Source organism: Panthera tigris, chromosome C1, assembly GCF_018350195.1.
Source record: "Panthera tigris isolate Pti1 chromosome C1, P.tigris_Pti1_mat1.1, whole genome shotgun sequence".
Classification (NCBI taxonomy): Eukaryota; Metazoa; Chordata; class Mammalia; order Carnivora; family Felidae; genus Panthera; species Panthera tigris.
In genome coordinates this window covers 62,603,265-62,623,854 of record NC_056667.1, presented here as the reverse complement: position 1 = coordinate 62,623,854, position 20,590 = coordinate 62,603,265, and the positions used below count along the sequence as shown (strand labels likewise).

General features: G+C 36.4%; 1 protein-coding gene across 9 annotated transcripts in view; it reads left to right on the top strand.

Annotated features, from left to right (window-relative positions):
• The window catches only part of SLC44A5 (solute carrier family 44 member 5), a 368,679-nt gene that overhangs the window by 36,198 nt on the left and 311,891 nt on the right, over positions 1-20,590 (top strand). For 8 of the 9 annotated variants that reach the window (XM_042997595.1, XM_042997593.1, XM_042997594.1 and 5 more), the window contains one exon: positions 17,725-17,800. The exons of the other annotated variant lie outside the window; for it this stretch is intronic. In XM_042997595.1, coding sequence (XP_042853529.1) covers positions 17,788-17,800 — 13 coding nt within the window. In that variant the 5' untranslated portion in view covers positions 17,725-17,787. Of the gene's footprint in view, positions 1-17,724; positions 17,801-20,590 lie in introns of those variants that run through there. 9 annotated transcript variants of the gene reach the window in all.

The following is a 20,590-nucleotide window of genomic DNA, read 5'->3' as shown; positions in this document are numbered from 1 at the left end:
GCATCATTTCAATAATGTGAATGCTTGTTGTTTAGCATAATTTAATGTGAGACTTTCAGATGGAAATAGATGGAAAGATTCCCTTACTAGTTATGGTCTAGGAAAATGGTCTGGCTTAGCGATGATGATGGATAGGTGACCTCATTAAGATTTAACCTGGGGTAGAGATTTCAGGTAAATATTTGTAATGGGCAACAATTTATAAATAATTTTTAATTATTTGTTCTCTCATTCTCAAAATTAATGGTTCCGGGTCAGTTTCAGATACTGATATTCCATCTGGGGTTATTGTGAGAGGAAGGTGATCCATTCATAAAATCCTCATAGCCAAACTGATAAGTTTTTGCAAATGCCCATTGATGCTTGAAAATCAAATTTGCTCTTCCCCAACCTGAGTGGATCACTTCAGCATAAAATTAGAATGCCTAATTTGAAACTAATTCTACACAAAGGAGAAATAGCTCTAATTTTTTTTGCAGAGGCCATCAGTAACTTTGGTTTTAGTGTTAGTAGATCACAATACTTTTCATGTTGCTCCTGGTTCAAGATTCTCAATTAGCATGTTACAACTTGTAACAAGGAGCCAGCATGTATTTAGATAGTATTCTGATGTATGAGGTGAAAATATGTTTGATATCTTTGATGGCCATAATCTTTTACTATAACTTTATACCATTTAAATACATAGAGGGGCGCCTGGCTGGCCTGAGTGTCTGACTTTGGCTCAGGTCATGATCACATAGTTTGTGGGTTCAAGCCCTATGTCGGGCTCTGTGCTGACAGCTTGGAGTCTGGAGCCTGCTTCGGATTCTGTGTCTCCCTCTTTCTCTCTGCCCCTGTCCTGCTCATACTCTGTCTCTATCTCTCTCAAAAATAAACAAACATTAAAAAAATTTAAATATGTAGAGACATGGGTAATAAACCAGTCTTTTTTGGGGCGCTTGGGTGGCTCAGTCAGTTAAGCATCTGACTTCGGCTCAGGTCGTGATCTCATGGCTCATGAGTTCAAGGGCTCTATGCTGACAGCTCAGAGCCTGGAGCCTGCTTCGGATCCTGTGTCTCCCTCTCTCTCTGCCCCTCCTCTGCTCACACTCTGTCTCTCTCTCTCTTAAAAATAAATAAACGTTAAAAAATTTTAAAAAATAAACCAGTCTTTTTTCTTCTTCTGTATACTGTAGGGTACAGATTTTAAATTTGAGCAGTATAATTCAGATTTTTGCCTTATGTTCTCTATTACTTATCTGAATATTTCCCAATCAAACTTTTCTTTTAAATTTATATATATATATATATATATATATATGTATATATATATATATATATATAAATGCTCATATACATATATATATATATATATATACACACACACACAATTTTGTTTAAGTTTATTTATTTTGAGGGAGAGAGAGCATGAGCAGGGAATGGGCAGAGAGAGAGGGAGAGAGAAGATCCCAAGCAGGTTCTGCACTGTCAGTACAGAGCCCAATACAGGGCTCAAACTCACGAACCATGAGATCATGACCTAAACTGAAATCAAGAGTCAGACATTCAACTGACTGAGCCAGCCAGGTGTCCCCCACCCCACAATTTATCTTACCACATTTCTTTAATTATTCTCAACTAATCTTTATGACTATCATTTAAAGTATTATATAAAAATAATTTTTCTAAATAGTATTAAAGTATCTAAACTGGACTGACAGGGTAGAACATTTCATTCAGGTTTTTGGAGTTCAGACTGCATAGAACAGATAAAATACTTCTTTGTTACAGACTGGTTTCTGAATAAGGCCCTTTTTGTTCAGGTGTGCCACATCTATTCATTTAAAAAATACTCATCTACACTTATCATCACTATATACTTGCTTTCAATGTTAATCAGTTGATAAGGCAATTGGTTCTGTATTGTTAACCTCAGCAAATGCTTAACTTACATCTCCCAGAAAACTATCCCTGAAATTTTACTGTGAAGCTTTATTTACATCCAGATTCCTTTTATTTTCCCACCCAAACAAGGATTAATCTATTTGCATACTTTTATAAAATGTTCTTATATAAAACTATACTATGCTAAACTATACTATCTTAATGATATTAAGATATATGTGATCTACATTTTAAATTCCACAAAACCTAATTATTATCTACAAAAGAGAAAAAAATGACAGACGTTTTAGTAGTGGAAAGGAACCCAAACAATATAATCTCAAAACAGACAAAAATTTTAAAATGTGAGATACCAGTATATTTGGAAAAACTTCATGATGTTTAACTGTGAACTATTTTTTGAGTTGTTTCACATATTGAAGACCACTTTGTTTTGTTTTGTTTTGTTTTTTTTGGATTCAGATGGCTTTTATTATTTTTTTTATTTATTTATTTTTATTTTTATTTTTTTCAATATATGAAGTTTATTGTCAAATTGGTTTCCATACAACACCCAGTGCTCATCCCAAAAGGTGCCCTCCTCAATACCCATCACCCACCCTCCTCTCCCTCCCACCCCCCATCAACCCTAAGTTTGTTCTCAGTTTTTAAGAGTCTCTTATGCTTTGGCTCTCTTCCACTCTAACCTCTTTTTTTTTTTTTCCCCTTCCCCTCCCCCATGGGTTTCTGTTAAGTTTTTCAGGATCCACATAAAAGTGAAACCATATGGTATCTGTCTTTCTCTGTATGGCTTATTTCACTTAGCATAACACTCTCCAGTTCCATCCATGTTGCTACAAAGGGCCATATTTCATTCTTTCTCATTGCCACGTAGTACTCCATTGTGTATATAAACCACAATTTTTTTATCCATTCATCCGTTGATGGACATTTAGGCTCTTTCCATAAGTTGGCTATTGTTGAGAGTGCTGCTATAAACATTGGGGTACAAGTGCCCCTATGCATCAGTACTCCTGTATCCCTTGGGTAAATTTCTAGCAGTGCTATTGCTGGGTCATAGGGTAGGTCTATTTTTAATTTTTTGAGGAACCTCCACACTGTTTTCCAGAGTGGCTGCACCAATTTGCATTCCCACCAAAAGTGCAAGAGGGTTCCCATTTCTCCACATCCTCGCCAGCATCTATAGTCTCTTGATTTGTTCATTTTGGCCACTCTGACTGGCGTGAGGTGATATGTGAGTGTGGTTTTGATTTGTATTTCCCTGATGAGGAGCGACGTTGAGCATCTTTTCATGTGCCTGTTGGCCATCCGGATGTCCTGAAGACCACTTTGATGTCATGATAGATAGAACAAAGTGCAGCAGCAAAAAATAGACAATTAAGCGAAGTGAATGGTGTCACTTATTTAATAGAGGAAGATACTGTGTGGGAGGACACAGATCCTGAGTTGGCAAAAGGGGAAGATTAAGGGAAACTTTCATAAAGATTAGAAGGATAAAAATTACAATATTATCTTAGCAATTACTTTAAAAATCTGTTTTATAAATAATAAAAAAAACCAGATTAGGCAGAAAATGGTGCTATAATTTTTGGATTTATTTTTATGTTTAAGAATTGAAAACATTTTCTGTAGAGGGATGACAATAGGAGTAGGGCAAAGAAGGAAGAAAAGATGGATAATAAAAATCGGAAATACTAGAGTCTAATATGACTACCTACAAGGATGATATTAATCAAAATTTTACTTAAAAATCCTAAAATTATATTTGTTATCGTGAAAAATCTTACATTAATGTGGTTTTTGATAAGAAATAACCTGTATGTGAATCAGATCATAGGCATTGCTTCATGGTAAATTACAACAATAATAAGCAATAAATTTAAAATAACCATAATATGACAGTAAACGATAATCCCAAACATTTGTGTTCATTGTGTGGAAAATGCCAAATCTTGTTCTGCACATAGTAAAGTTGGGGTCTGCAGGAAATTGGAGGGATTGTGTGATATAAAATAGTAAAAATTTAAAAGCATTTGATGTTCTGTTTTTAATTTTATTTAGCCAAGGATCATAGGACTCTTCAATGCTTTCTAAGTGATAAATTAATTAAATATTTATTGATCACCTACAATATGGGAATATTGAGCCCTAAAATGTTGTATGTTATAGGTGCTGAAGATATGGTAGTAAAAAAAACAATCAGTGTTCTTGTACTATTTACAAATATTCCTGGGAGAAGAAAGACAATAAAATAAAATGACAAATGCATGTAAAGTATGCCAATTTGCATTAAATACTATTGAGGAAAAAAATTAAGCAGGGTAAAGTAATTTCTTTTAAGATAAGAGTAATTTGAATAAATTACCCTACCATAGCTTCATTGTAATATTTCTATTCTTGCCTTTTCTATTGTCAAGAAATTTACTAATAATAAACTCTAATAGTATACTGTGAGACTCCATGTCTAATTACACATAATTGATTTCTCCACTTTTTCACATGTTACAAAGAACACATTATGATAGGAAATTTCGATCATGCAGAGAAAAGATTTCAGTGAAAAGTGATCCATGAAAATATAGACTGACGTCTTGCTTGCTGCCAGAAGCCACAATCAAATAGCTAGCAGAGTGTCGAATTAGCCCATGGACAGGTGTATAGGAGTCTTCAAGTAGTTTTAGTCAGAGCTGATTTTTTTTAACGTTTATTTTTGAGAGAGAGAGAGAGAGAGAGCGAGCCAGCGACCAAGCGGGGGTAGGGGCAGAGAGAGAAGGAGACACAGAAACTGAAGCAGGCTCTAGGTTCCAAGCTGTCAGAGCAGAGCCCAATGCGGGGCTCTAACCCACAACCTGTGAAATCATGACCTAAGCCGAAATTGGATGCTTAACTGACTGAGCCCCCCAGGCGCACCAATCAGAGGTGATTTTTAACCCTATTAGAATTGTTTCATTAGGTGTAGCTAAATAGAATTGAGTATATAACTAATTATCAACCTGGTTTAGGTTTTGGTCACTGAAAGTATACATCTTAGATGTAACTAAGTTAGCAATATAAATAAGAGGTACGCCCATTTGTCAATATAGTAAGTGATTCATAGTAGGTGATAAAAAGATTTTGAGGGACTAATCTGTTTAAGTGAGCAGAAATTGGTATTACTTCCATCCCTGGAGGCATTTGCTCAGTCTTGGGCCATAGGAAGGTAGAGGACAAAATCCATCATAGATAAAACTTTGTTGAGACAAATAGAAACCAGCCAAAAATTTTAAAACTTTATTTTCATAAAACCTCTTTTTCAAGATTTAATTCATATACCACACCATAACCCATTTTAGTGTCCAGTTTTGTTTTTATTTATTATTTTATTTATTTATTTATTTATTTATTTATTTATTTATTTATTTATTTATATTTTATCTATTTTTGAAAGAGAGAGAGTAGGGGAGGGGCAGTGAGAGAGGCAGACAGAAAATCTGAAGTCGTCACTGTGTTAACAACAGTGAGCCTAACTCGGGGCTTGAATTTATAAATTGTGAGGTCATGACCTGAGTTGAAGTTGGTCTCTCAACTGACTGAGCCACCCAGGTGCCCCCAATTTTGTTTTTAGTGTATTCATAGGATTGTGCAGCCATCATCACAATCTTCTTTTCCTTTCTTTTCTTTTCTTTTCTTTTCTTTTCTTTTCTTTTCTTTTCTTTAAATGTTTATTTATTTATTTTGAGATATACAGTGAGTGGTGGGGGGATGTCCAGAGAGAGAGACAGAGACAGAGACAGAGACAAAGACAGAGAATCCCAAGCAGGCTCTGCACTGTCAGCATAGAGCCTGATGTGGCTTGAACCCATGAACTGTGAGATCGTGACCTGAGCACAATCAAGAGTCTGATGCTTAAATGACTGAGCCATCCAGGCATCTCATCACAATCTAATCTTAGAACATTTTGTCCCCTCTCAAAGAAACCTCAATCCCATTAATAGTCACTCCCCTTTCCCTCAAATACCCCAATCCTACCACTTATTTACTATTTCTATGGATTTGCATGTTCTGGACATTTCAGAATTTTTGTGGCCAAATAATATTACATTGCATGGGAACATGCCACATTTTGTTTATCCATTCATCAATTGATGGACATTTGGGTGTTTCTACTTTTGGGCTATTATGAATAATCCTTCTATAAGCACATGTGTAAAAGTTTTTCTCTGGATATATATTTTCATTTTTCTTGGGTACATACCTAGGAATAGAATTGCTGGGTCACATGGTAACTCTATATTTATCTGTTTGAGGACTTTCAAAATGTTTTCCAAAATGGCTGCACCATTTTATAATTTTTTTTTTTAAGTAAGCTCCATGTCCAGTTGGGGCTTGAGCTCACAATCCTGAGATCAAGAGTCCCACGCTCTACTGAGTGAGCCAGATAGGTGCCCCTCATTTTACATTCTTATCAGCAATGTCTAAGGGTTCCAATTTCTCCATATCCTCACTAGCTCTTTGTTACTGTCTTTTTTATTATAGCCACCGAAGATGTAGTTTTTTTTTTTTTAAAGTTTATTTATTTTAAGAGAGATAGAGAGTGAGGACAGAGAGAGAAGGAGAGAGAGAATCCCAAGCAGTCTCTGCACTGGCAGTGCCCAGCCCAACGTGGGGCTTTCATTCAGGAGCCATGAGATCATGACCTGAGCTGAAACTAAGAGTTGGACGCTTAACCAACTGAGACACCCAGGCACCCCTCATTGTATTTTTGATTTACATTTCCGTAATGATTAATGATGTTGAATATCTTTTCATGTGCTTACTGGCCATATGCATATCTTCTTGGATAAATATCTATTCAAGTCATTGTCCATTTTTTAATTGGACTGTCTTTTTATTATTGAGTTGTAAAGTTCTTTATATATCCTGGATACAAGTCCTTTATCAGATATATAATTTGCAAATATTTTCTCCCATTCTGTGAGTTGTCTTTTCACATTCTTCTTTAAAAATTGAGTGTAGCTGACATACAATGTCTTTTCACTTTCTTGATTGTATCATTTGCAGCACAAAAAAGTAAATTTAGATGACATCCAATGTATCTAGCTTTTCTTTTTTCACTTGTGCTTTTGATTTCATGTAATAAACATTTGAATGTGTAGTCACTAAGCACCTACTTTATGCTAGGCACTATACAAAGTACTAAGCATGGATGAATTCAGGGATTGACAACTTTTCTGAAGTTATATCATAAATAATCATGAATAATTTTGTTATATTTGAAAGGATGTTTTGGGATAAGGGGTTAAATGTCTACGAAAGTACTTTGATTTGAAGTGGCCTGATCAAGCAAGCCACTCAGTAGAAGTATGGATGGTAATGCAATGAGGTAGTAGTTTTAAGAGTAATAAGATTCCCTTCCCTGTAAGATTGTGGGGGTGAGGTTTAACACTGGCCCTGAATGTGTCATTAAATCATTTATGTGTTATGCACTTTATCTAAATTACTCATTTAATTTTCATTAGATCCCATGACCAACTTCTCCAACTCCTCAGTCCATAGAATGTTTCCTCTATTATTTCCTTGCTGTTTCAGAAACCTGATTGTTCCACAAGGACAGTTTCCCATGGGGCTTCCTAGAGTGGGTGTTATTCATTCTCTCCTGCTCCCTGTAGCACAGATCCTCAGAATCTCATTTGAATTGCATGCTATCTGGAAATCACTCCCTATCTCTTCTGTTTGCTATAAGTTACTGATATATTGGTTCCTCTCTCACATCCATCAAAGCTTTAGCATTTTCCTCACAGGTTTCCCCTCAAACTTGAGACTTACTATGATTCTTGTAGGTGTCTTCATCTGTATATTGACCATTTATTTCTCCTTTATTACATCCAGTCACTCCCTACTGCTCACTAGATCAGATTCAGACTTCTCCATATAATACTCAGTGCCCCTAACTTAACTGTCCAACATTATCATACCCAGTGCTTGGTGCTAACTGACCATGAAAGTCAGTGCTATCTTTTTTGTGACCCAGCCAACTCCCACGACCTGTATGTGTTTCCAGCTTATGCTTTGGCTTATGTAGTTCCTAGCACTTAAATGGTTCTGTTCTTTTCTAATTCAAATTTTGTCCATCATTTAAAAACCCTGTTCCAGTTCTGCTTTCTTTTCCTTGACTACTCATTACTATTTTGTATTACTCTTGTCTGAGTCAGACAATTAATACTTGTCAGGAACTATTTATTTATTGCTAGTTTCTAAGACTCTGTACAGTTCATTTAACACTTTAAGAATAATACAGTCTTATTTCCCTATGGTGTTGTGTTTGTAAGACTTCTTTTCAGTAGATAGCTGCTCTTGTGAGCAAGTCAGTGTCTGCACATCTATCTGTGGTGGGTACTGTTGTCTGAACTGGCAGATTGTTGGTAAACACTTAATGTTTATATAGTGAGTTCCTGATCCTTTCAGTAATCTTGAATCTCTGTCAGTGAGTTTATGAATTTTATTTAATAATAATAGTTACAATGAATAATAGTAATAATAATAAGAATAATAGAAGAAGAAGGAGGAGGAGGAGGAGGAGGAGGAGGAGGAGGAGAAATAAAGGGGGGAGGGAGGAGGAGGAGGGGGAGTTATTTTATATTTTGTTGATTTTTTTTGGGGGGGGGAATGTGTGACCAAGATCAGTCTGCACTTTCCTTCCCTTTGGATGAGTTTGATTCCACATGAATATTTTTCTCAGATTAGACAGTGTTGGTTTTATGATACTGACTCAATATTGAGGTCTCAGGACCTCCATCAAAATATCACAAAATTGTTGATCATAACAAGAAAAATTATATATAGCTCACGTCCTGTAATTCTATATGAAAGTTTGGGGATTTTCTGAATATGATCTTTAATTCTTTTCTTTTTAAAAAGTAGCTAACCAGTAGTATTAAGGCAGGATTTATATATGAACGTTTCCTTTTCTCTGAGTGGAATAGCAACTCAACAATGTGCAAGTGCCATGCTCATAGATGACAAAGGGTAGTAAACTGTGCCCATTTTGAATACCCACTTCTGTTGGTTTTAGTTCAATGTGCTAGTTTCTTGGCAGCAGTCTGAAATCTCCAACGGAAAATAACTGATATGTCTCCGTAACCAACATGCTTGATCTTTGGCAAAGTGATTTGAAGATTTGTGTTACATTTTATCAAGTACTAAAAATTTTAGATAGCACGTTTTTATAGTTCAGGAGTAAATTTGACAGCGCTCTTACTATTACTTGAGGTTCTTGTACAATTGTCTTGCTGTTGTTACTTCTAAAGAAATATTGTATACATATATACATTATATATACATACATATACATATATATACATATACATATATACATATACATACATTATATACATACATATATATATTGTTCTTTCTGTTTGAAATACCTACCCCCTTTTGCCATTTGAAGAACTTTTCTGAGGAATTGTTTGTGAAACTTTTCCTGGCCCTTCTCCTTCCAGCAGAATTAATTATTCTCTACTCTGCTCTACTTCTGTTTATATACTTGTTCAGATGCTTCTTGTGCCCCATTCAAATTCTCTTGGCCTTCTTACTCCAACCCATGACTGCTGTGACAATATCTGTGAAAATGCTGTCCATCTTCATGCAGGTACGGCCTGACAGTACCTTGCCTCAGGCCTGTGCACTTTTACCTCTCACTGTTTCCCGCCCCACATCCCCATGGCTTCTTTACTGGATAGCGAAGTAGCAGGGGACACCTCTGGGATTTTGCCGCGTCTCATGCATGTGCAACCCAGGAGTGATGGGGCGTAATGCCCTGAGGGAACACTCTTGATTAGTGAGGAGCAGAGTAATGGACAGACGATTTCAGCTTTTTTCCCCCAGGAGGTGTTCTTTAAGGATGAGTATCCAGCCATCTATACAGCTAGTCAACTCAATAATGAATCTTTTTTTGACTCCTTCTTTTTCTGCTTTGTTCCCTCTTTCTTAACTCTTATCCTCTGGATCATACTCCTTTGTCTTAGGTCCTGTATTCTGGGGAACCCAGGCTGAGAAAACACCGTTGTTACTTGTAGAACACTGCATTATATTTATTTAAATGTCTGTTGCTGCCTCTAGATCAGTGACTTTTTAAATGTCTCAAAACAGTAATATCTTAAGTCAACCTCCAAAACATACAACTGGTAAAAGCAGAGCAATTCTGGTTGAAATTGGAATGGAACAGAGGCTTTGAAAAACAAACAAAAAATAACGTACTAATTAAGCTATGAACTTCATGAGTTAGAAAATATGTCCTATTAATCTTTGACTCCTAATAACCTGGCATAGTGGCTGGCCCCAGCAGGGAGTCTATAATGTTTGTTAAATTGAACTAAATTGAACTGAGGGGAACTGAAGTCTAGAAAATATAATTTCATTTAGGCTACAGTGATTATGGATAAAAGAAAAAACAAAACAGAAATATAGTTCTAATACTTTTTCTGGAAACATGTGGGTTTTATTAGAAAAGACAACGAAACTTCTGTAAGATTGTTTTCTCATTCTTGAACTGATTTGTTAATTTTCAAACTGTTGTCCTGTTTTTTTTGTTATATACCAGCAGTAATAGATTTAAATTGAATTTTTAAAAATCCCCCAAATTCTTAAAAAATTTTTTTAACGTTTATTTATTTTTGAGAGACAGAGAGAGAGAGAGAGAGAGCATGAGCGGGGGAGGGGCAGAGATAGAGGGAAACAAAGAATCTGAAACAGGCTCCAGGCTCTAAGCTGTCAGCCCGATGCAGGGTTCGAACTCACAGACTGAACCACAAGATCATGACCTGAGCCAAAGTCAGCCGCTTAACCGACTGAGCCAACCAGGGGCCCCGATCCCCCATATTCTTTAAATTGTTTGTTAACAAAGGCAAAAGAGGTGGGAAGGTTATCATTTATAATTATTTCACAGTCACAAATATGGAACAGGTGAGATAGAGAGCTAAAGATCATTTCTAGAAAGTAAATATGCCACTACAAAATCAAAGAGCCATAAACGGAAGCTCCACTTACATCCTGTTATTATAATCAGTATTGAATGGTGTCATCATTTCTTAAACGTGACAGAAACTCCAGAGGGATAGTTATTGCGAGCAAGGCTTTCTGGTATTCTGACATGGGGAAAAAAGCCCCAATGAAAAAATTGCTGGCTGGGAAATTCATGCTTTAAAAAAAAGTATATTTTTAAAGTATATTTTTTGTATAAAGGATTTTGTTTATTGATCCATCAATCCACCCACTTGTTCACTCACCCATCATAATGGCGTTGAGATTGGCATATTGAAAACCTACATGAGAGTTGTTCTTTACCATCAGTCAATGGACTTTTTGTCAATCATTTTTCTTTCTACAAGAACTTTAAACTTTTATGGATAACTAGTGACTGGTTTCCATCTACTTTATTGTAAAAAATGGGCTTATTTATCAGATTTTTGAACAAAATATAGCCCTAACATCTATCCATACAATCATCAACATAAATGTCAATAACACCTACTTTGTGCTTAAGTGCTAAGGATTCAGTAGTGAATATAGTTTATGAATATTAGACATGGAAAGAACACTAAGAGACTTTATAGGATGGGCTGATGAGGCACAGTTACTGACTGATGAGACACAGTCACGTATTTAGGCTTAGTGACTTGCCCAAGATAACAGAGCTTGTGAGTAAATTATTCCTCAGAATATATAAGGTTATTTTCAGATACCACTTTTATTGGCATTAATCCTCCAAGCATTGCTGAGTGATAAACTATGAAGACAGCCAACTGCATAAGTAGTTACAGAAATGAGAAAACACTAAAAAGGAAACTAGAAAAGGGAGGGTTAAGGATAGATTGGGATGAAGTAGGGAAAAAAATTGGTTTCATTTCAGTTCATCTGTAAATTTTTCAAACTTGGATTTTTCTTCCTACTGGATTGCATATGGTTTGCATATAAAAATATATGTAATATATTGCATTTAAAATTAAAAACATAAACTAATGTTTATTGAGAGCCTAACGTGCCAGGGCACTTTAATATATATATTAACTCATTTAATGCTTACCACTACTCTGTGAAATATTGTATTTTTATATCTGGATGACTATTTCAGCCTAGTGTTATAGTATGTGCGTCATAGTGACTATCATCACCTAGAGTCTGACACAGCTTTCAGGTTAATAACCTCTGGGTTATTATATGGTCACGCAGAGGTTAAGAGGCTCAGGCATATTGATTCCTTGTAACTAAACCTATGAGTCTGATTATAAGCCAGAAGAACATCAATTTACAGGTCTCTATGAAGAAATTAACTGCCAAGTAGACTAGAATATTCATGTCAGTTTGTTAGCACATATTTTCCCCATGGGAAGAAAGCTTGGAAAAAAATATTAAGGACAGGAAGATGCTAAGGAAGTATAAAAGTAGAAGAAAATGAGTTGGATGCTTTTAATAAGGAAATTGTTATGCCATTATTTGAGCCCAGTGTGCCTTCTCCACCATAGAAAGGTACTTGCCTGTCTAAGGGATCTGAATATTACTTTCAGTCAGTCAGGTCCCTCTGTCAATACGTCTCCAATAATGGCCAGTTGTGGACTCAGATGGAACAAGACAGAGCAGATTGGGAGGGTCTGAGACTGCTCACAACCAGCCAAGCATCTGTAGGTGCTGGAAGGAGGAACAGATAGGCAGCATATAGAATAAGTATAATAATCAGGACAAAGATTATAATAAGAGTAATCTCAAACAGTGATTGAAGATTTATTATGTGTTAGAAATTGTGGTAAGAGCTTTCTATCAATTACCTAAATTAATTCTAAGAACAACCATCTGAGGTAAATACCATTAGTATTCCTGTTTTATAGATGAGGAAACAAGTCTAGAAAAGTTAAAGTAATATACTACAAAGTGAAATTTTTAAAATTTATTTTTAGAGAGAGAGAGTACAAGTAGGAAGGGACAGAGAGAGAGAGAGGGAGAGAGAGAAAATCCCAAACAGGCTCCACACTACCAGTGCAGAACCTGATGAGGGGCTCAGACTCATCAACTGTGACATCATGACCTGGGCTGTTGACAGACACTTAACTGACTGAGCCACCCAGGCACCCCAGAAAGTGAAATTTTTGTAACATAGGATAGTCCAGATTGGGTTGAGGCATCTCATGGCTAACATGTCTGAAGTTGAACTCTTCATTTCTTAAAACATGTTCATCCTCCAAATCTGAAGCTTCTGAATACTTCTAGACCTCTCTGTCCCCCTCAGTTACAGATGTCAGCAAATCCTGTAAATTTTACTTCCCAAATATGCAGTTGATCTTTCCCATTTTCTCTGCCTCTGCTGTCATTGCTCTAGAGCAGTTATGGACTCCCTCTGCAGTAACTAGCTTCCTCCCCTACAAACCAATTTATTGTCCAAAGTGTGGGCTTTTTCCTTTTGGAGGTCAAATTCACGTAACATAAAATTCATCATCTTAACAATTTTAAAAGTGTGTAATTAAGTGGCTTTTTGTACATTCACAATGTATCGCAACCATCAGTAATTCCAGTTCATTTTCAAAAAGGATCCTCATCCATTGATCAGTCACTTCCCATTCTCCTTCCTTCAGCCTCTGAAAACCACTGGTCTACTTTCTGTCTCTATGAATTTGCCCATTCCAGACATTTCATATAAATGGAGTTGTACTTTTGTGACCTTTTATGCCTGGCTTCTTTCTCTTGGCATAATGTTTTCAAGGTTCATCCATGTATTGGTGCTTCATTTTTTATGGCTGAGTAGTATTCCCTTGCATGGATATACCACATGTTGTTTATCCATTCATCTGTTGATGGACATTTAGGTTGTTTCCACTTTTGACTATGATGAATAATTGTGTTATGAATGTTTGTGTACCTATTTTTGTTTGAATACCTGTTTTCACTTTGCCAGAGTAATCTTTTAAAAATGAAAATCATGTGGTTTCCCACTTAAAAGCATCACAATTATAATCCAAATTCCTTCCCTTGGTGCACAAAGATTTACATAATCTGCCTGTCCTTTCTCATTTAAGCATTTTTTTTCTTCCCTCAATATATTCCAGTCCCACTGATTTCCATTTAGTTCTGCCAACTCACTAACCCTTTTTAGAGTATTCACACTTGCTATTTTTTGGCCTGAAATACTCTTTCCATTGCTTTTCCTGGCTAGTTCATTTTCATCACCATTTTGGAACTGTTGTGGAAAGAATTGATTCAGGAGAATAATCAATGGGTGATAAAAGCCTGAAGACGAATGACATATATTATCAAAATACCTCTCCAGAGATTAGTTATTAATTGCAAAGTGAGAAATGGTAGTCTATAAAGGAGAAATCTGGCTGACACTACCTTATTGGGTCATCAAAGTTAATATGACCAGTGACAGATAAACTGAGATTTGATTCTTGATGTTATGCATTACGATGTTATAATGTTACACATTATGTTATACATTATGTGTGTGTGTGTGTGTAATGAGAAAGACATCAAATATGTCAAAATGATAACAATTGGTGAATCTGGTTGAGGAGTATGCAACAGTTCTTTGTTTTATGCTTGCAACTCTTCTGTAAGTTTGAAATTATTCAACATAAACCATTAGAGGGGGAAAATGAGTGATTCTCATCTGCCTGAGGAAAGGTGTTCTTTTCTGCTTGAGTCACTGTCACTGAATAGAAATCAATTGTGACAGTGCCAAAGAGAAACTGTGGACCATATGAGACAGAACTGATAGCACAGTTGGTAGATGAACTTGCAGTAGCATTTATCAGTATAATCGAGACACAGAGTTGAGTTTCTTACAACTCTCCCAGAAGACTGTTACCTTATATGGATAATTTGATTCATTTTATAAACACTAATGGGGCTCCTATTATACATCAGGAACTTTGTTAGGCACTGGGGCTACAGTGATGGCTGAGCTGACTCTCCTATTCTTAGATTACTGACAATCGGGGAAGAAGGACAGCTATAAAGGCAAATTTAATATGTGACAGCAAAAGCAAACAGAGAGGAGTTACAGAAGTTAGGAGATGCAATAGTTAAGACAATGGGGAGGAAGGAGTGGCATGGTAGAGGGAATGGCAGTGAGGCCCAGGAGTTTCCCACTGGGTGGAAGGGGAGGGATGGTAGAGAGTACAAGCAAAGAGAACAGCAAGGGTAGAGGCGGGAGATGTACAAAAGCACAGGCTATTTGGGGGCTCTTAAGCAATTTGGTGTTGCTGAAGTGTAATATAGCTTTCTGATTTTTAGTTTGTGGTAATAAAAAAGAAATTAGTTTTTAATTTACAGTTTAGTTCTGAATAGTTTTTTTGAATTTTTTTTAAAGTCTTTATTTTTGAGAGAGAGAGAGACAGAGTGTGACCAGGGGAGGAGCAGAGAGGGAGACACAGAATCCAAAGCAAGCGTCAGCACAGAGCCCGACGCGAGACTTGAACCCGTGAACCGTGAGATCATGACCTGAGCTGAAGTTGGTCACTCAACCGACTGAGCCACCCAGGCACCCCAGTTCTGGATATTTTTAAGACATTAAAATAGTATAATATAATCAACCCTAAAGAATGTGAAATGCAAGTTGATCCTTTCATGAACTTTTTATTTTGTATGACATGACGTCTTATTATAACCTGGGATTTCTCTTTTGACCATTATACCTATTTCAGTGTTTGTCAAATTTGAATAATATATGAATATTTTTTTAAGGAAATAAATTCCCATAATTCCCAAGAGTCATATCTTCAAGATGCTTAATAGTTGGTGGATCTCAGTTTACAAAGTATTGCTATAAAAGGGACATTTTGTTTTCAATTAGCAAAATTGTTTGGGATTACCAAAATGAATACAAAACAAATAATTAAAATGCAATTATTAAACAGTAAAAATATTTGTAATCTTTGAGTCAAAGCTTAATATTCTTAATATGCAAGCTTTACACAAATTTGTAAGTAATATATTCAGACATCTGTAAGTACATAGACAAAAAGAACCTAAATAATTTCCAAAAGATGAAATAAAAATAACTAGCAAACATTTAAAATGTTCACTTTCAATAGTAACAAAAAAAAGCACTTCAAATGAGAGACCATTTCTTTTTTAAGTTTTTTATTTTGAGAGAGAGAGAGAGAGAGAGAGAGAGAGAGACCATGAGCATAGGAGAGGCAGAGAGAGAGGGAGAGGGAAAACCCAAGCAGGCTCCGTGCTGTCAGCGCAGAACCTGACATGAGAACCTGACATGAAGCTCCATCTCACCAACCATGAGATCATGACCTGAGCTGAAATCAAGAATTGGATGCTTAACCGACTTTGGATGCTTAACCGACTGAGCCACCCAGGTGCCCCAAGACCATTTTTTGACCTATAAAATTGGTAGATATTTTAAAAAATTATAACCTGTGTTGATAAGGATTTTTTTAATGAAAGAAGAAATTACCAAGTAATCTAATTGTCCAACAACATGGAAATAGTTAAGTAAAATATGCATTGATGAAATAGGACATTACTTGGACAATAAAATAATAGTTTTTATTTTTTTGAAAATTTTTAAATGTTAGAAATGCTTATGCTATCATGAAATATAAGAAGGATTGAACAAAAAGTATGATCTCAATCTTGTCAAAATATGCATAGAAGATTTTGATAATTATTCTGTTGTAATGGAAGATGTTAACAGTAGGAGAAGCTGGGTGAAGGGTATACAAGAACTGTCTATACTGTTTTTGGAACTTTTCTGTAAGTCTAAAATTATTTCAAAATAAAAAGTTACAAAACATATATAGAAAAATGACTGACAGGCGGGCCTGGGTAGCTCAGTAGGTTAAGCATCCAACTCTTGGTTTTGACTCAGGTCATGATCTCATGATTTCATGGCTTCGTGGGTTTGAGCCTGGCACTGAGCTCTATGGTGGCAGTGTGGAGTCTGTTTGGGATTCTCTCTCTCCCTTTCTCTCTGCACTGCCCTCCCCACCCCCCCGACTTTGTGCTGTTTCAATCTCTCTCAAAGTAAATTAAAAAACTTAAAAAAAAAAAGGAGTGACAGAAAAAATGACCACATTTTAATAGTGATGTCTACATGGTAAAATTAGCTTTTCCTTTTCATTAAAAAATGCTTTTTTGGGGTGCCTGGGTGGCTCAGTCGGTTAAGCATCTGACTTCAGCTCAGGTCATGATCTTGCAGTCTGTGAGTTCAAGCCCCACGTGGGGCCCTGTGCTGACAGCTCGGAGCCTGTAGCCTGCTTCGGATTCTGTGTCTCCCTCTCTCTCTGCCCCTCCCTTGCTCATGCTCTTGTCTCTCTCACTCTCAAAAATGAATAAATGTTAAAAAAATTTTTTTAAAAATGCTTTTTTATAACAAATTTTTACAATAAGTTATGTGTTGTAAAATCATTAAAATACTTGACCTAAAATTAGGAAACACAGAGCTAAACTGAAAAGAAAAATGCCATCTACCACCAATTTGGCAGATACGCATAAAACCATAAATGGGAGTGTTGAAAAAAGGTTGCATATAAGCAGAAGACAGGATAGAGATATCAACTGGTTAGGCATGCATCTTACAGGTAGATGTGAAGTGTGAGAGTAGATAATAAAAATAAGGACCAGGATTTAGGAGGCAGTGAGAATTTTATTTCAGTATAGTAAAGAAGAAAACAGTTTCCTGCAGAGAGTAGATACCTGTAGTATTTTATGTGTTAGAAGAGAATTAGGCTAATTCTCTAGGTTTTTAGGGAGTGTAAAGTGTAGTTGTGAGAATATTCCCAAAATGTTCGTTTTTAATAAGTTAAAATCATTTGCTTTAGATAACCATCTCCATACTTGTTTTTATCACAGACTTCTTTTAAGCAGCTCAACTGTGCAGTGATTCAGGCCACCTTCTGAAGATACAGCCTCTTTATGAGTGATGAAGGTAATCACCTACTCGAATTAAGTCCCTCTCGATCTGGACTTTTGTGTAAAATATTATTTGTTCAATATTAAATAAGGATGATAGAAAAATGAATATACACATTGGGAGCTGTACCTGAAAAACTGCAGCATGTTAGACATTATGGTTCTCAATCTTTTCCCATCTCAAGACCTCCCATCTCATCCTCTCCTTCTGCGTCTGGATCCTCCCTATAGCAGTGATTCTGGGGTAGATTCGGTGAGTGGGGGCTATGCAGTTAGTAAAAGCACATCCTCATGCATATTCAAGTCACTTCTGAAGCTGCTCCCTTTCCCCTGTGTCGTTCTACCTGAAGAGTTATTGCTATAAGCAGAATCTTTAACATTTATTTTAGAGGATTATTGTTTTAAGCCCCTTCCTCATATTGTGACATGCCCAGAGCTTGCTCCTTAGAGAAGTAAGCAAAATGCTGTCAGGTGTTCCTTGGAGAGGGACCATGGGGCTTCCCTTCAAATTTTAACCCTCATTCCTATATCTCTATCTCCAGAATTAGGTTTTAAGCCCCTGGTAAGCACAGACCAGGTCTCATCCACTTTTTTTGCCCTCTTCAGACCTAGCCTTTAACTTTGGAAAAGGTGGTTACTTAGTGAATGTTTATTGAAAATTAATGCTGTTTTCTTTAAGTGCAAATTTTACTCCTTCATGAAGGAAAGTTTATTCCTAGCTATGAACAAAAAGTAAAATGCTGCATAAGTACAAACTAAAATGGAAGATATACAATGTGGAACTTGAAACAGCAGCTTTGATCTTTGGCTGCGTATTTTAAGAAGATTAAAAGGGTTATTAAACATAGGATCTAAAGATTTAACAAGATGCTTAAAAATGGCCCAATAATGTATCTAAATCTACATAAGGTTCCTGAAGGCTGTAAATGCATTGCATTGTGTGGCTGGTCACTAATAGGAACCCCTGCTTCTATGAGTGTGTTACAGGGGATTGTACATCCAGAAGTTATCCGCTGAGTGGGGATTACAGTTGTGCCTAAACTATGAACACTGGGGAATAGCCAGTTTAAAGGACATTTTCTTTCATGCAGTTATATAATGTTATTAACATACACATATCTGGGGAAAATTAGTCTTTTAGGCCTGTTTGCTCATCTGTCTGTAAAAGAGAATAACAGTAATTATTTCACAGACCAAGGTAAGGAGTGTATTGGCACAGTACCTGAGAAGTAGTATGTATATGCTGTTGAAATGGTGGTTTTATGGTTGTTCACAAATTGTGATTCAGAATTGTGTTACAAATGCCTGAGTGTATTTGAGGTAGAATTATTCCGGCCACATTGTACTTCAACTACATTGTAGTTTATTTTGGCTCGTGTGAGCTAAGAGCAAAACATTGCTGCCATGTACAACAGTGGTTTAAGGGAAAATAATTTCTCAAAGGTAAACAATTGGCATGTTCCTGGAGTTGTGGACCCATGATGCACTTGTAAGTTGAGTATTACCTAGCCCTTTTCCCTGTTGCTCATTTAATATTTATCTCTCTTTTATAAATATTGGCTATCTGATAATCTAGAAAAGACATCACAACTTCCACCATCAGAAAGAAACCATTTCATTCACAGTAACATCCACCTTTTTTTTCACTTCTACTACTTGATGCTTCGATTGACTTCCATTTGATGTCAAGCAGCTTGCAGGCCTTAGACCGTAAATGAATAATTGCCTTTCTCTATGGCATTTATAAGTCAAACTCCTTAGGCTTGAGTCATCACTCAACTCATTTTGTAAGAACGTCTTTCTCTTTATTTTTTAATCCCACTTTTGGGAAAGTTTTAACAGATGTAAAGAATGAAAAAAACTATGATGATTAGAAATCTATGACAAAAGTCATAGGAAATAGCACAGATCTTGGCAAAAACGTGTCCATTCATAGGGCAGCACTTGTACACTTTGTGTTTTATTTTATTTTATTTATTTTGTTTAAAAATATTTCTTGAGTTTATTTATTTGTTTTGACAGAGAGTGAGAGAGAGCATAAGCAGGGGAGGGGCAGAGAGAAGAAGAGACAGAATCCCATGCAGATTCCATACCATTAGCACAGAGCGCAGTGCAGGGCTTGAACTCACAAGCCTTGAGGTCATGACCTGAGCTGAGATCAACAGTCAGATATTTAACTGAGCCACCCGGGCGCCCCAAACACTTCTACACTTTTTAAAGTAGAGCTGAGAAGCTGCAACATCACCCACACCACCACCATCAGTACAGAATATTCAGTAAACAAAATTACCTGTGAAGCTGTGCTTGGTTTCATAGTAAGAGAAACACATCAAGAGCAGTGACCGAGAATTACTTATACAGAATTGACAGACAGAATAAAACCATTAAACAAATACCTCTATATGGGCACTGGGGTTTTCATTATATACATGTAATGTACAAATGAAATTTTGGCATGTAAAAAAGGCTGATTATGTGTCTAAAATTGAGATAAAAGTCGAGAGATAAAATTTAAAACTTTTGTGTTTGTCAGATTGATTGATGTGTATTAGTAACAATGTGACTATGTTCTTTTGAGTTTGTCAGGGGATAGGGCATTTCAGTTTGGTGGCCACCAGGACAGGACATCAGGACAGAGGCACGGAGAGTGATGGTTGTTACTCTTTGGAGTGGGTTCTTTAAGGCGGACCCAGACTCTGGGTAAGCCTGGTGCTAGTACCTGGTGCTAATGCCTCATGCTGTATTTCCAGAATGTGCCTTTAGCTTCTGTAACTGGGGGGCAGGGTCATGGAAAGGAACGACAGTA